Source organism: Halichoerus grypus, chromosome 8, assembly GCF_964656455.1.
Source record: "Halichoerus grypus chromosome 8, mHalGry1.hap1.1, whole genome shotgun sequence".
NCBI classification, from domain to species: domain Eukaryota; kingdom Metazoa; phylum Chordata; class Mammalia; order Carnivora; family Phocidae; genus Halichoerus; species Halichoerus grypus.
The window spans coordinates 143,918,061-143,934,380 of record NC_135719.1 but is presented as its reverse complement, the minus strand read 5'-3'; the positions used below and the strand labels follow the sequence as shown (position 1 = coordinate 143,934,380).

At 40.6% G+C, this 16,320-nt stretch overlaps 1 protein-coding gene across 4 annotated transcripts in view; it reads right to left on the bottom strand.

Moving 5' to 3' along the window:
• VRK1 (VRK serine/threonine kinase 1) overlaps positions 1 to 16,320 on the bottom strand; it is a 93,903-nt gene that overhangs the window by 47,026 nt on the left and 30,557 nt on the right. For all 4 annotated transcript variants that reach the window (XM_078054183.1, XM_078054186.1, XM_078054184.1 and 1 more), the window contains 2 exons: positions 13,598 to 13,762; positions 1,611 to 1,666 (listed from right to left, as the gene is read on the bottom strand). In XM_078054183.1, the coding sequence (XP_077910309.1) occupies positions 1,611 to 1,666; positions 13,598 to 13,757 (216 nt within the window). In that variant the 5' untranslated portion in view covers positions 13,758 to 13,762. Of the gene's footprint in view, positions 1 to 1,610; positions 1,667 to 13,597; positions 13,763 to 16,320 lie in introns of those variants that run through there.

Below are 16,320 nucleotides of genomic sequence, written 5' to 3'. Positions count from 1 at the left end.
CGAAGCAATCCCGCCCACCTGACAACCACACAGCCAAGGATCGGGAACGAGCAGGACTCTCCCACCTCACTGGTGGATGTGTAAAATGGCACAACCACTTTGGAAATCTGTCTGGTACTTTCTTATAAATTTAAATATACACCTTTCCTATAAACCAGCAATTCTCCTTTCAGATATTTATCCAAGAGAAATAAAAACCTTGTACAAAAATTTTTATAAAAGCTTTATTCATAATAGCCAAAAACTCTATCAACAGGAAATGGAAAAAAAGACTATGTCTATATAATTTTCTGAGCAGTAAGACTGAACGAGTTAATTGATACACCAACAACATGAATGAGTCTATTAAACATCTTGTGGAGCATAAGAAGTCAGAAACAAAACAGTATATACTGTATAATATAATTTATACGCCGTTCTAGGCAAGAATAATCCACAGCACAAAAAAAAATTTTTTTTTAAGAAAAAAAAACTCAGGTAAGTAGTTACCTCCAAGGGTGCAGGATGTAGGGGTTTGACCAGAACACAATATAAGAAATCTTTCTGGGGTGATAGAAATGTTTTATATTTTGATACAGGTGGGAGATGTACAAGTACATGCACTTGTCAAAAGTATTCAAATTATTTAGTATCTATGGATTTCCTTGTAAAAACTATGCCTGAATAAAAAGTATTAAAAAGAATCACTAAAACAACTCAGGTCCAAAAGAGTTAATTCACAAGGGATCAAATATATTCCTCATTGAAAAGAAAGTGAAATAAAACAAACCAAAACACAAAACTTCAGGATAATTCTGATTTCTGTAGCCGTTAGAAAAAAAGGAGGGGTGGGGAACTTATGTAATTTGCCCAAATTAACAGAACCTGTTATCTCTTCTATTATTTAACAAAAACATGTTCTTCACACAGGGTAAAGAACTTTGAGAGGAGTTAGAAATGTAACTCTGTAAGCAGAAAGATGCATAATATATTCTTAACAAAAAATAGTAGTTAAAATGCCTTTTAGTGCACCAGTGTGTAAGTTGACCTGACTATTCAAAGTATGCTTATATCAGACGGGATGCTGTCAACCTTTACTCATCACAAACTAATTTCAACATTAGTTTAGCAAAAAGAAGGTTCAAAGTGATCACAATTAAATAAAAAATTTACTAAAATGGATGGGGAAGGGAAAACTGGAAATAAAATGAAAAAAATTGACCAAGTGGAAGTTCAGAAGCAAATGCAAGATAAAATACAATAAAATTTCATTAGAGTAGTACAGTCTTGTGGGATATAAATAAAAAAGTAGCTCATCTTTTGTAAATATAGCTGAAATAAAAAGAATGAGCTGAGTATTTGTATTCTACATTTGTACACCTCCATACTTTCATTCATTTTTTCCCCAAATACCTGGATCACTCTAATTTAAAAGAGAGGAAATGGACTTTTCTAACTAAATTACTTAAAACTATAAAGATACTTTTATGTCTTATTAAACATTTATCAAACATTGTTAAAAATGTAGTACCTTATGGTTTCATTAATTCTAGTTATCAAAGAGGATGTCTTACAAAATAAATACTACACCCATTCAACAAAAAAGAAAATCAGCTAAAATATTTTCTTACCACTTTTACAACACAGGGTGCATCGCTTCCCACCGATTTTGAAGAATTCGTATCAGCTGTTTGAAAAAAGGATATATGTAATATCAGAAAAAGAAGTAGCATTATTTTAATTAGCCTGTTACTAACCCTTTGTTAATATTTAGGTCTGTATATCTATAACTCCTTGATAGAATAAATTTCAGTTCCCAAATAGGTGTCTCAGGATATCACTACAGTATATTTCATCAATTTGAAGCCTTTTTTTTTTTTTTCATGATTTAACATATCTGAAATTGGAAGGCATTTTATAATTGCTGGTATCTTCAATAGGATCATCAATTAAGTATGGAAAACTCTGAGTTAAAGATTTCTTTAATTCAAAAGTACTCATGGCCTTTGATATGCTAATGTGAGTTGTGAATTCCCAAGAGGATGATAACTGATGACATTTCTTAAATTTCACAAACCAGGGAACCTTTCTAAGGGGCAAAAAAAAAAAAAAAAAAAGGTAAGAGGGAGCTAAAGTTCCAAAAAACACTAATTTGGGGGAAAAGAATTCATCTGTATCAATAGTTCAGGCTGTTGGCACTAGAACTTTGAACTGCCATCCATAATAATCGTCATGTGGCTGTCATTGTATTTCATGCAAATAAAGCACAGGTGCCCTGGAACACTAAGTCAGGAATATAAGGCTGCCCACATTCATGAAACAAATATTTTTAACCAAGTACCTACGATATGCCAGTTTCTAGGAAATTGATTTAGTAATGAACAGGAAGAAATAATCGCTATGCTACTCTTATGAAGCTAACAGTGGTAGGACACAGACAACAATTAAGTATAAAGTATGCTTGATGGTGTAAGTGTTACAGGGGGAAAACAAAGCGGGAAAGGAAGGCAGATGTGTTGCAAGCTCCTAAGAGAAACCTCACTGACAGGGTGTCCCTGGAGCTGTGGTCTGAAGGCAGTGAGGGAATAAGTCATGTAAATATCTGGGAAGAACATTCCAGGCAAACCAGCACAAAGGCCCTGACATGGAAGCCTCTGCAAGTCTGAGGAAAGCAAGAAGGCCAAAGTAGCTGGAGAAAAGTGAGAAAAGTGAGGTGGAAAGTAACAAGGGACAGATCAGAAAAGCAGCAGGGACCAAACACCAGCATGACAGGTGACGTAAAGCTGTCATTATGAACTGAGAGAGCCACTGGAAGGTTCTAAGAAGAGGACTGGCAAAATCAGACTTTTGATTTTTTAGGAATTCTTCAGGCTTCTTAGTGAAGAATGGAGTGCAGAGGGCAAGGGCAGAAGCAGGGAGGTTGGCCAGGCTATGACGAGACGTGGTAGCAGACAAGGTGGTGATAAGTGGTCACACTGTGGACGTATGTTCAAAGAAGAGCCAAAAGGAGATGTTGATAAACTGGGTATGGAGCGCAAGAGGGGAAGAGGAGGTAAGGAGGCCTCCAGGTTTTCAGCCTGAGCAACTGGAAAAAGGAAGTTGCTACTTACTAAGATGGAGGAAGCTGCAGGAAAAGCTGGTGCTTTAGGGAGCCTTATGCCTGAGATGCTTAGTAAACATCCAAGTCCACATGTTAAGCAGGCAGTTGATATACAAGTCTTGAGTTCAGAAGAATGGTCCAAGTTGGAGAAATAAACTTAAGAGTCACCGACATCAAAACACTACTCATTTAAAGCCAAGACCCTAGGGCATGAGTGTAGTGGAGAAAAGAAAAACCCTAGGCCTGAGCCCTAAGGCATTCTCCCGTTAGACAGTGAAAAGATGAAGAAGGACCAGCAAAGGAAAACAAGAAACCACCAATGAAGAAACCGCAGCTACAGTACTTCAGAGTGAAGAAGGAACGCGAGTCACAAAAACAGCTACCACAGGCAGATGGAAAGGTGTGAGCTCCAAGACACATCATTCAGATGCTGATTAGTAATAAAGCAAGATTAGATCTTTTTAAATAAGCACTTAATGTATAAAATATTAAAATAAGGATAGTATCCCAATAATACGACACAGTTCAAATGAGGAAAGGAGGAAAAGGAAGCTCAATAACTCAAACATTATGTGCTACAAAATATGCCAGGTACTAGGAACACAGTAAGAAGAGATGCCCTGTTGCCGAGAAAGAAAAGTAATTTCAATACAGCATGGAAAGTACTGTGAAAGGGTTAACACAAAGGGCCTATAAACAGATAGTACCTGCCCTAACCTCAGCTTGGGAAAAATGAAACAAGAGAAGCATCACATATGGAGATCAAGCAGCAAAGGGCAGCAGGATGGCTGAAGCACAGATCCTGAGGAAATAAGACTGATGAAGATTAAAGCTACATAGGGACCAGACCAGAGGGAGGGTCTCGTATGCCATTCTCCTATGTCTGGCACTTTATCTCCACCCCAGGGCGAGCCATTCTGGAAATTTAACTAGGCTAGATCACTCAAGCCACAGCGTGAACAGTGGGATACAAGGGGGCAAGACCAAGCAGAGAAGAGTCACTGCCGCAGTGAGGATCCCAACAAGACCTGAAAATGACAGGCACCAAGACAGGGTCAGCAAAGACTAAGAGAAAGCGCAGAGTTAAAGCTGCAGGACTAGACGAAGTACTAGGGTCACTGGTGAAGGAAGACTTGAGAATGCCTTCCAGTGTCTGGCTTGATATACGCCTCTCCTGGTCACGAGAGAGCCGGCAGGCATCCACGGAGAGTGCCCTGTAGGCCCCTGGCCGTGGGCCTGCACTCAGGAGATCAGGTCCCAGGCTACAGATAAGAGATGGGGAAGTGGACAGTAAAAAGGCATCAAGAGCAGCCATGAAATCAATGAGAGAACTCAGAGAGAATACATGGAAGGAAAAGTGAGCCAAGGAAGGAAAGCCGGAGAACACAGAGGTCGCTCTGAGGATGACCACGGACCTCCAGAAGCAGCAGGAAAGCAAGAGGGGACATGTTCCCGTGAAAGACACCGGAGCAATCTTTCCAAGAAGGAAACATAAACAGTAGCAAATGCTGCAGAAAATATCCGAAGAAAATTCAAAAGCAATCTTTTTAATTCGTCAGTAAAAACCGTTGATCTTGAATATGGCTGCTTTTGTGTATCAGTGGGCACAGAGAGACAAACTGGAGGCAGCAATACTAAAGCAAATCCAGACTGATCAATCCAGCTTTACAAAAGCCAAGCTCTATTACAGAAATCTGTCAAATCACTGAATATTAAAAATAGTACTCAGGGGGCGGAGCAAGATGGCGGAGGAGTAGGAGACCTGGATTTCGTCTGGTCTCAGGAATTCAGCTGGATAGGGATCAAACCATTCTGAACACCTACAAACTCAACAGGAGATCGAAGAAAAGAAGAGCAACAACTCTCTGAACAGAAAAGCGACCACTTTCTGGAAGGTAGGAAGTGCGGAGAAGTGAATCCGAGGCGATATTCGGGAGGATAGATGGCGAGGGAAGGGGCCTCCGTCGGCCGCTTCTGGCAAGTGATAGAGCCGCGGAGCACAAAATCGGAACTTTTAGAAGTCGGCTCCCTGGAGGGACATCGCTCTGGTGGCTAAGAGGGGGGTGGAACCCTCGTGGGACAGTGTGGTCTCAGGACCCTCAGGGTCACAGAAAGACCAGGGGTGCCTGAGTGCAGGAGAGCTCCCAGGTATCGGAGCAGGGAAGCCGGCTGCAGAGACGGAGCCCAGGCGCGGGCTCTCAGCTCGGGGTTGCCATAAACCGTGATCTGCGGCACAGTCGGGCCACTGCTCCTCCAGCAGGGACCCAACAAGCGGCAGATCCGGGAAGACTCCCCTTCCTCCCCGGGGAGGAGCGGCGCAGAAGTGCACCGCAGGGATCTGCTGGGTTTGGAGACTCCACACAGGGTCGGGTGCCAGAGATAGAAACGCTCGGTCACAGGCCAGGTGAGCACGGAGTGCGGCCGGAGACCGGGGAGACGGGAGTGACTGACTGCTTTTCTCTGGGGGGCGCACTGAGGAGTGGGGCCCCGAGTTCTCGGCTCCTCCGGGACGGAGACTGGGAGGCCGCCATTTTCACTCTCCGCCTCCAAAGCTGTACGGAAAGCTTGCAGGGAACAAAAGCTCCCGAGAGCAAACCCAAGCAAGTTACTTAGCCTGGACCAGGCGGGGGGGAGCGGGGGGCAATTCTGCCTCCAGCAAAGACATTTGGGAACCACAGCAACAGGCCCCTCCCCCAGAAGATCAGCGAGAACAGCCAGCCAAGACCAAGTTTACCGATCAATGAGATCGGCAGAACTCCAAATAATGCACATAGAATCCATGGCTTTTTTACCATGATTCTCTAGTCTTTCAATTTTTTTTTTAACTTTTTTTTTTTTTGAATTTTTCTTTTTCCCTTTTTCAACCAACATCTTATCAATCCCTTTTTTAAAAAACATTTTCATTTTTCATTTTTAGAGTCATATTCTATCCCTTCATAGTAGTTACCCTTATTTTTGGCATATACATATAAGTTGTTCTCTCTTTAAAATTTTGAGATACAGTTTCTTCTAACAGATCAAAATATACCCTAAATCTCTAGTGTATGGTTTTGTTCTACTCTCCTGCCTGATCACATTCTCTCCTTTTTTTAAATCCTCTTCTTTCTTTTTTCAAACAACTTATCAATTCCTTTTATAAAATTTTTTATAATTTTCATCTTTACAGTCATATTCCATCCTTTCATCATATCAACCCTTATTTTTGTACATATATAAGTTTTTCTTTCTTTAAAATTTTGGGAGGCACTTTCTTCTAACAGACCAAAATACACCCAAAATCTAGTGTGTGGCACTGATCTATGCACCAGCCTGATCATATTTGATCATATTCTGGTTTGTTTGTTTTGTTCTGTTTTTGTTTGTTTTTATCTTTTTGTTTTTTTTTTTCTTTTTCTTTTTTCTTTCTTTCCCTTTCTTTTCCTCTGGCTTCAGGTCTTTTCTGATTTGTTTAGAGTATATTTTCTGGGGACGTTGTTACCCTGTTAGCATTTTGTTCTCTCATTCATCTATTCTCCTCTGCACAAAATGACGAGACAGAAAAAATCACCTCAACAAAAAGAACAAGAGGTAATACCGACTGCCAGGGACCTACTCAATACAGACATTAGTACGATGTCAGATCTAGAGTTCAGAATCATCACTTTAAAGATACTAGCTGGGCTTGAAAAAAGCATGGAAGTTATTACAGAAACCCTTTCTGGAGAAATAAAAGAATTAAAATCTAACCAAGTAGAAATCAAAAAGGCTATTAATGAGGTGCAATCAAAAATAGGGGCACTAACTGCTAGGATAAATGAGACAGAAGACAGAATCAGTGATACAGAAGACCAAATGATGGAAAATAAAGAAGCTGAGAAAAAGAGAGATAAACAACGACTGGATCACGAGGGCAGAATTCGAGAGATAAGCGATACCGTAAAACGAAACATTAGAATAATTGGGATCCCAGAAGAAGAAGAAAGAGAGAGAGGGGCAGAAGGTATAATGGAGCAAATTATAGCAGAGAACTTCCCTAATTTGGGGAAGGAAACAGGCATCAAAATCCAGGAAGCACAGAGAACCCCTCTCAAAATTAATAAAAATAGGTCAACACCCCGACATCTAATAGTAAAACTTACGAGTCTCAGAGACAAAGAGAAAATCCTGAAAGCAGCTCGGGAGAAGAGATATGTAACCTACAATGGTAGAAACATTAGATTGGCAACAGACCTATCCACAGAGACCTGGCAGGCCAGAAAGGACTGGCAGGATATATTCAGAGCACTAAATGAGAAAAATATGCAGCCAAGAATACTATATCCAGTTAGGCTGTCATTGAAAATAGAAGGAGAGATAAAAAGCTTCCAGGACAAATAAAAACTAAAGGAATTTGCAAACACGAAACCAGCCCTACAAGAAATCTTGAAAGGGGTCCTCTAAGCAAAGAGAGAGCCTAAAAGCAACACAGACCAGAAAGGAACACAGACAATATACAGTAACAGTCACCTTACAGGCAATACAATGGCACTAAATTCCTATCTTTCAACAGTTACCCTGAATGTAAATGGGCTAAATGCCCCAATCAAAAGACACAGGCTATCAGATTGGATTAAAAAACAAGACCCATCGATATGCTGTCTGCAAGAAACTCATTTTAGACCCAAAGACACCCCCAGATTGAAAGTGAGAGGGTGGAAAACCATGTACCATGCTAATGGACACCAAAAGAAAGCTGGGGTGGCAATCCTTATATCAGAAAAATTAGATTTTAAACCAAAGACTGTAATAAGAGATGAAGAAGGACACTATATCCTACTTAAAGGGTCTATCTAACAAGAAGATCTAACAATTGTAAATATCTATGCCCCTAACATGGGAGCAGCCAATTATATAAGGCAATTAATAACAAAAAAAAAGAAACACATTGACAACAATACAATAATAGTGGGGGAATTTAACACCCCCCTCACTGAAATGGACAGATCGTCTAAGCAAAAGATCAACAAGGAAATAAAGACTTTAAATGACACACTGGACCAAATGGACTTCACAGACATATTCAAAACATTCCATCCCAAAGCAACGGAATACACAGTCTTCTCTAGTGCCCATGGAACATTCTCCAGAATCAATCACATCCTAGGTCATAAATCAGGTCTCAACCGGTACCAAAAGACTGGGATCATTCCCTGCCTATTTTCAGACCACAATGCTTTGAAACTAGAACTCAATCACATGAGGAAAGTCGGAAAGAACTCAAATACATGGAGGCTAAAGACCATCCTACTAAAGAATGAATGGGTCAACCAGGAAATTAAAGAAGAATTTAAAAAATTCATGGAAACCAATGAGAATGAAAACACAACTGTTCAAAATCTTTGGGATACAGCAAAGGCAGTCCTAAGAGGAAAGTATATAGCAATACAAGCCTTTCTCAAGAAACAAGAAAGGTCTCAAGTACACAGCCTAACCCTACACCTAAAGGAGCTGGAGAAAGAACAGGAAATAAAGCCTAACCCAGCAGGAGAAGAGAAATAATAAAGATCAGAGCAGAAATCAATGAAATAGAAACTAAAAGAACAGTACAACAGATCAACGAAACTAGGAGCTGGTTCTTTGAAAAAATTAACAAGATTGATAAACCCCTGGCCAGACTTATCAAAAAGAAAAGAGAAATGACCCAAATCAACAAAATCATGAATGAAAGAGGAGAGATCACAACCAACACCAAAGAAATACAAATAATTATAAGAACATATTATGAGCAACTCTATGCCAGCAAATTAGATAATCTGGAAGAAATGGATGCATTCCTAGAGACCTAAAAACTACCAAAACTGAACCAGGAAGAAACAGAAAACCTGAACAGACCTATAACCACTAAGGAAATTGAAGCAGTCATCAAAATTCTCCCAACAAACAAAAAGCCCAGGGCCAGATGGCTTCCCAGGGGAATTCTACCAAACATTTAAAGAAGAATTAATACGTATTCTTCTGAAACTGTTCCAAAAAATAGAAATGGAAGGAAAACTTCCAAACTCGTTTTATGAGGCCACCATTACCTTGATCCCAAAACCAGACAAAGACCCCATCAAAAAGGAGAATCACAGACCAATATCCTTGATGAACATGGATGCAAAAATTCTCTCCAAAATACCAACCAATAGGATCCAACAGTACATTAAAAGGATTATTCACCACGACCAAGTGGGATATATCCCTGGGCTGCAAGGTTGGTTCAACATCCACAAATCAATCAATGTGATACATTAATAAAAGAAAGAACAAGAATCATATGATCCTCTCAATAGATGCAGAAAAAGCATTTGACAAAGTACAGCATCCTTTCTTGATCAAAACTCTTCAGAGTATAGGGATAGAGGGTACATACCTCAATATCATAAAAGCCATCTATGAAAAACCTACAGCGAATATCATTCTCAATGGGGAAAAACTGAGAGCTTTCCCCCTAAGGTCAGGAACGTGGCAGGGATGTCCACTATCACCACTGCTATTCAACATAGTACTAGAAGTCCTAGCCACAGCAATCAGACAACAAAAAGAAATAAAAGGCATCCAAATCGGCAAAGAAGAAGTCAAACTCTCACTCTTTGCAGATGATAGGATACTTTATGTGGAAAACCCAAAAGACTCCACCCCAAAACTGCTAGAACTCATACAGGAATTCAGTAAAGTGGCAGGATATAAAATCAATCCACAGAAATCAGTGGCATTCCTATACACCAATAACAAGACAGAAGAAAGAGAAATTAAGGAGTCGATCCCATTTACAATTGCACCCAAAACCGTAAGATACCTAGGAATAAATCTAACCAAAGAGGCAAAGGATCTGTACTCAGAAAACTATAAAATACTCATGAAAGAAATTGAGGAAGACACAAAGAAATGGAAAAACGTTCCATGCTCATGGATTGGAAGAACAAATATTGTGAAGATGTCAATCCTACCTAGAGCAATCTACACATTCAATGCAATCCCCATCAAAATACCATCCACTTTTTTCAAAGACATGGAACAAATAATCCTAAAATTTGTATGGAACCAGAAAAGACCCCGAACAGCCAGAGGAATGTTGAAAAAGAAAAGCAAAGCTGGCGGCATCACAATTCCAGACTTCCAGCTCTATTACAAAGCTGTCATCATCAAGACAGTATGGTACTGGCACAAATACAGACACATAGATCAGTGGAACAGAATAGAGAGCCCAGAAATGGACCCTCAACTCTATGGTCAACTAATCTTTGACAAAGCAGGAAAGAATGTCCAATGGAAAAAAGACAGTCTCTTCAACAAATGGTGTTGGGAAAATTGGACAGCCACATGCAGAAGAATGGAACTGGACCATTTCCTTACACCACACACAAAAATAGACTCCAAATGGTTGAAAGACCTCAATGTGAGACAGGAGTCCATCAAAATCCTAAAGGAGAACACACGCAGCAACCTCTTCGACCTCAGCCGCAGCAACTTCTTCCTAGAAACATCGCCAAAGGCAGGGGAAGCAAGGGCAAAAATGAACTATTGGGACTTCATCAAGATAAAAAGCTTTTGCATAGCAAAAGAAACAGTCAACAAAACCAAAAGACAACCTACAGAATGGGAGAATATATTTGCAAATGACATATCAGACAAAGGGCTAGTCTCCAAAATCTATAAAGAACTTATCAAACTCAACACCCAAAGAACAAAGAATCCAATCAAGAAATGGGCAGAAGACATGAACAGACATTTTTCCAAAGAAGACATCTAAATGGCCAACAGACACATGAAAAAGTGCTCAACATCGCTCAGCATCAGGGAAATCCAAATCAAAACCTCAATGAGATACCACCTCACACCAGTCAGAATGGCTAAAATTAACAAGTCAGGAAACGACAGATGTTGGCGGGGATGCAGAGAAAGGGGAACCCTCCTACACTGTTGGTGGGAATGCAAGCTGTTGCAGCCACTCTGGAAAACAGTATGGAGGTTCCTCAAAAAGTCAAAAACAGAGCTACCATACGATCCAGCAATTGCACTACTGGGTATTTACCCCAAAGATACAAATGTAGGGATCCGAAGGGGTACGTGCACCCCGATGTTTATAGCAGCAATGTCCACAATAGCCAAACTGTGGAAAGAGCCAAGATGTCCATCGACAGATGAATGGATAAAGAAGATGTGGTATATATATACAATGGAATATTATGCAGCCATCAAAAGGAATGAGATGTTGCCATTTGCAATGATGTGGATAGAACTGGAGGGTGTTATGCTGCGCGAAATAAGTCAATCAGAGAAAGACATGTATCATTTGACCTCACTGATATGAGGAATTCTTAATCTCAGGAAACAAACTGAGGGTTCCTGGAGTGGGGGGTGGGGTGGGAGGGATGGGGTGGCTGGGTGATAGACACTGGGGAGGGTATGTACTATGGTGAGCACTGTGAATTGTGCAAGACTGTTGAATCACAGATCTGTACCTCTGAAACAAATAATGCAATATATGTTAAGAAAAAAAAAAAGAAGATAGCAGGAGGGGAAGAATGAAGGGGGTGAAATCGGAAGGGAGGACGAACCATGAGAGACGATGGACTCTGAAAAACAAACTGAGGGTTCTAGAGGGGAGGGGGGTGGGAGGATGGGTTAGCCTGGTGATGGGTATTAAAGAGGGCACGTTCTGCATGGAGCACTGGGTGTTGTGCACAAACAATGAATCATGGAACACTACATCAAAAACTAATGATGTAATGTATGATGATTAACAGAACAATAAAAAAATTTAAAAAAATAGTACTCACTATTAGATGGCACTTTCTAATGATAAATATAAATACCAATAAAATAGCAGAAATGCAATGCGAGTTGCAAATGTTCCAAAGGTTAAAAAAGCAAATTAACTAATACAAAATGAAGAACCTACTTGCTTCAAGTTCCCATTCCGAACATGGGATATCCTAAGTCCACACATTCTGCAGCATAAACAGCTTATAGAATCTACCATCGCTAACCCACAAGGTCAAAACCTATATACCTGGCCAACACAGCCGCTAACCTTTCTTGGTTTATGAGGATTTTCACCTTAACAGATAGCCTAGTTTACTAGAAGAGGCTTGGCCCTGAACAAACCTAAAGAATCAATACCTGTCTCCCAAAGGCAGGTGCAGCTGACCTAGAGAAATCTACAACATACAACAGAGTACTAGGCTTCAAGCTGTCTCACGAACACACCCCTAGAGGCTGCAGCTAACCCTACACCCCGCTGGTCCTGGAGGAGTTGGAGTCGGACCCTCCTGAGTAAGAGCTCTTGATCTCCACCAGTGGCTCTCACACGTCAGCATGCATCTGAATCACCTGGGAGACTTGTTCAGTCGCATTACTGGGCCCTCTCCCTACGTACAGCATCTGATTCCTAGGCCCAGAATAGGACCCAAGAATCTCAGAGCTAAGAAGTTTCCGCTACTAATGCTGACCTAGTAACTAATATTAGTATCCTGAGTAAGATGTTGCTTGAAAGAAAAAAGGGTTCCTTTACTAAAAATAAAATTTTATAAACCTCATGGCAGAAATTAAATAATTAAGTAAATAACTAAATCGAGATTAGAGGTGGAATAAGGGCCTATCATGGAAAAGTTAGAAAGAAATTTCAAAAGCAAACATGATAGTAGGAAGGGAAAAATGAAGAGGGGGAAATCGGAGGGGGAGACGAACCATGAGAGACTATGGACTCTGAGAAACAAACAGGGTTCTAGAGGGGAGGGGGTGGGGGTTGGGTTAGCCTGGTGATGAGTATTAAAGTGGGCACGTACTGCATGGAGCACTGGGTGTTATACACAAACAATGAATCATGGAACACTACATCAAAAACAAATGATGTAATGTATGGTGATTAACATAATAAAATAAAATTTAAAAAAAAAAGCAAACCTGAAATATACTGTATCACTATTAATACTCTGGGTGAAGCGGTCACCTTTAGAAGCAATCAGGTAAAATATTTTTATATCAACAATTTTGTTAGCCTATAGAACTCAGGGTTCCACATAGGTCCCTCAAAATTTCAGGCTAAGTATCTTAACTAATAGCACATTTAATCAGGCCTAGTATGTAATTTTTAGGTCATTCTCTCAATTCCACTACAATGACTACAAGGGTTATATAGAAAGAAAAAAAAATCCATACCTGTTATCTGAAAATCTCCAAATTAAACCAAAACAGAGGGAATAAAATCCCAACTGAGTGGAGGTGGGGAAAGAAAGATGGCCATGGCTTTCTCCGGGTCTCAGAAGAGTTAAGATTATACAGAATCTCTTAAAAATCTAAAGGATAATAAAATTAAATCTAAAGGATAATATCACCCTCTCTTTCTACTGTGACTAAATCAACTACCGTTTTTTCCACTCCTGTGTCATTGATGCATCTTTGCCAAATCATACAGTATTAAGTTGAATGTAGATAACTAGGAACATCCTGGAAAAGCTCCTAACTGAGAAACTATTTTGATAAGAAACACATAAATCTTCAGACTGGTATACTTACCAAGATATATACAGCCGAAGCCACCCTGGCCAACGGGCGATCCTAGTTTCCACTCCTTCTTCGTCATATCAGTGATTATCTCCCCAGCTGCAAAGTGCTCTGCAAGTCGTCTCTTTCCAGGGCCCTGTCTTCCAGCTTGAGCTGCTTTTACACGAGGCATTTTCACTATAAAATGAAAGAAAGCGACACTCAGAATTCTAATCCTCAAAATGCTGAAAACATTTTCCACTAAGGAAAGCTCTGTGGTACAAAGGTGCTTTTCAAATGTGGACAAGGATTTATGACATTACAGGAGATACTTTACACACAGGCCCCGATCCACCCTCACATCTCTGTGAGGATTACATTATCATCCCCATTTTACAGATGAGGAAATGAAGGCTCGGCAAAGTTTAGCAAGCTGTCCAAGGTTATGTACCTAGAAAGTGGCAAAGCAACAGAAATCTGCTCTGAGGACTAACCTGGCTTCTGGCTTCAAAGCCTCAACACCACGGCCCACAATTACAAAAGTCACCACAGTGAAGGAGAGGACCTTTCAAAACAGTGACAAGGGAACAGTGGCTCTTTGGTCATTTGGCTTCACAGACAAGGCCAAGCTGGTGACCCCCAGCGCTCCATGCTTCCCTTCTCACCCCTTGGCAGTGAATCTGGATTCACCTTTCTCACTCACGGCCAAGGTTAACATAACATTCAGAGAAAGCAGCGTGTTACGGTGAAAACCGCCTGGGCTCGACTCAAAAGCCCCAGATTCCAGGGCAGCTAGTCTGGAGACTGTGATCAAGTCACTTCTCTCTGGGCTTTAACGGCCCTGAGATGTAGAGAAAGAACCCCCGGGGGAAGGTTGGGGGGGAGGCTCAAACTCTCAGTTCTACACTACTAATTGAAAAAGATTTAAAACAAATACTTTCTCGGGTAGTGAGCACCTGGGTGGTTCAGTCTTAATTAAGCATCTGCCTTCGGCTCAGGTCACAATCCCAGGGTCCTGGGATGGAGTCCCTCGGTCACGGAGCCTGCTTCTCCCTCTGCCTCTGCCCCTTCCCCCATCTCATGCTATCTCTCTCTCTCTCTCAAATAAATAAATATTTAAAACAAATACTTTCTCAGAGGCTATAGTCTGCAACACTTGAAATGGTTGTTCAGGTGAAAGACAGGTTTGTTACATTACATAAGGTGGTTTGCTTTGGAGCCTAGATATTCTAAGTACATATACAAAATACTAGAGGGGGATTTTTTTTTTTTTTTAGCAGATCTCCACCCACTATCACACCACATACATAAACTCCATATATGCAAATGCTCTTTATTAACTTATTGGGGATTTTTAAATTTAATTTTTCCTATAGAATACCAATCCCTCTTCATTGTCTAAATCTCTAACAAAACATCTTCAAAATAAATGAATGTGGCTATTATTTCTTCCTATCAAACAATTCTCTTAATGTGTATTTTTAATCATTATAAAATCTTCCTGAATGGAATTTCAGTGTAAACTGTAACAGACCAGACTCAATACACCAGACAAGGTGACTTTTACAGCAATGGTTGTAGACTGAGTACAAGAAATAACCAAGACCAAAAAAAGGAAAAAAAAAAAAGAACGAACGAACGAACCAAGGCATAGCACTTCCAAATACTAAAATGGATGCCTTCTAAATTTACCTCACTGTAACAAATCATCAGAGTAATCTCCTATTTGATGATTTCCTTACAGTAGTCAAGACAATTTAAAATGAGTTAAAAAAAAATCTTTTCCTCTTTCTGCAACTCAAGATAGTAACCAGACTATCTTTTGTGTTTTACTGGAATTCCTTTCCAAAAGTGACCATATTTCAAATGCAATATGCTAGCTCACCTTCTACTCAACATAAACTGCAGTCAACAAAAAGTGTTTTTCCTCCAAATTAAGTGGTTAGCTTTTACTCTGAGTTTTATTCCTATAGCCTACTTGTAACAATTAATGCAGTCTGGAATGACTTTCTTTCCTTCCTAAAATCAAGTCTCACAGAGTCAGCCATCACTGTGAGTCTCCTGAATCCCTGAACAAACCACTGCTTCCAAAGATTTGCTGCTACTGAAGATGGTGGGACTGGCAGCACACCTGTTTAATCTCCCTAAATTTCCCCATAAAACCAAACAGGACAACTGGAGAGCAGGACTCAAACCCGATGGGCAACATCTACAACAAAACTAAGCGACAGTATTCCCTACATCCACAAACCCCAAAATGGGAGTGGGTGAAGAAGCCTCAGACAGCAAGATGACCTACGTGCTACCAGCACCTGTGAGGGAAGCAGCAGAAGCGAGGGCGGTGTCTCTGATGAATCTAAGAATCCCCAAGTAACCCCAGGTTACTTCTCAGAAGCACAGAGACAACGTGGGAACAGCAGCCCAAGCTGGGAAGGGCTGTGCACACCCCAGCAGCGGGCTCATGCGGGGCTCTGCTGGAGGGGCTGGAGCAGGCTGACCTCCACAACTCGCAAGACCAACCAGCCAAAACACTCTCAGGTCAAAACCTCCCCAGGTGGACAAGAAATGGCTGGGAATGGAATCCAAACTGAGCATCACAAAGCTAATACAAAGAAAGGAAAAAGAAGGTTCAAACACAAAAGTGGATCTGTAAGTTAGCCTCCATTGTTTTGGAACACTATACCAAAACAAAACAAAACAGAACAGAAGAGGAGGCTCTAGAAAATGACATAAAGTCAACCTGAACTATACCATCG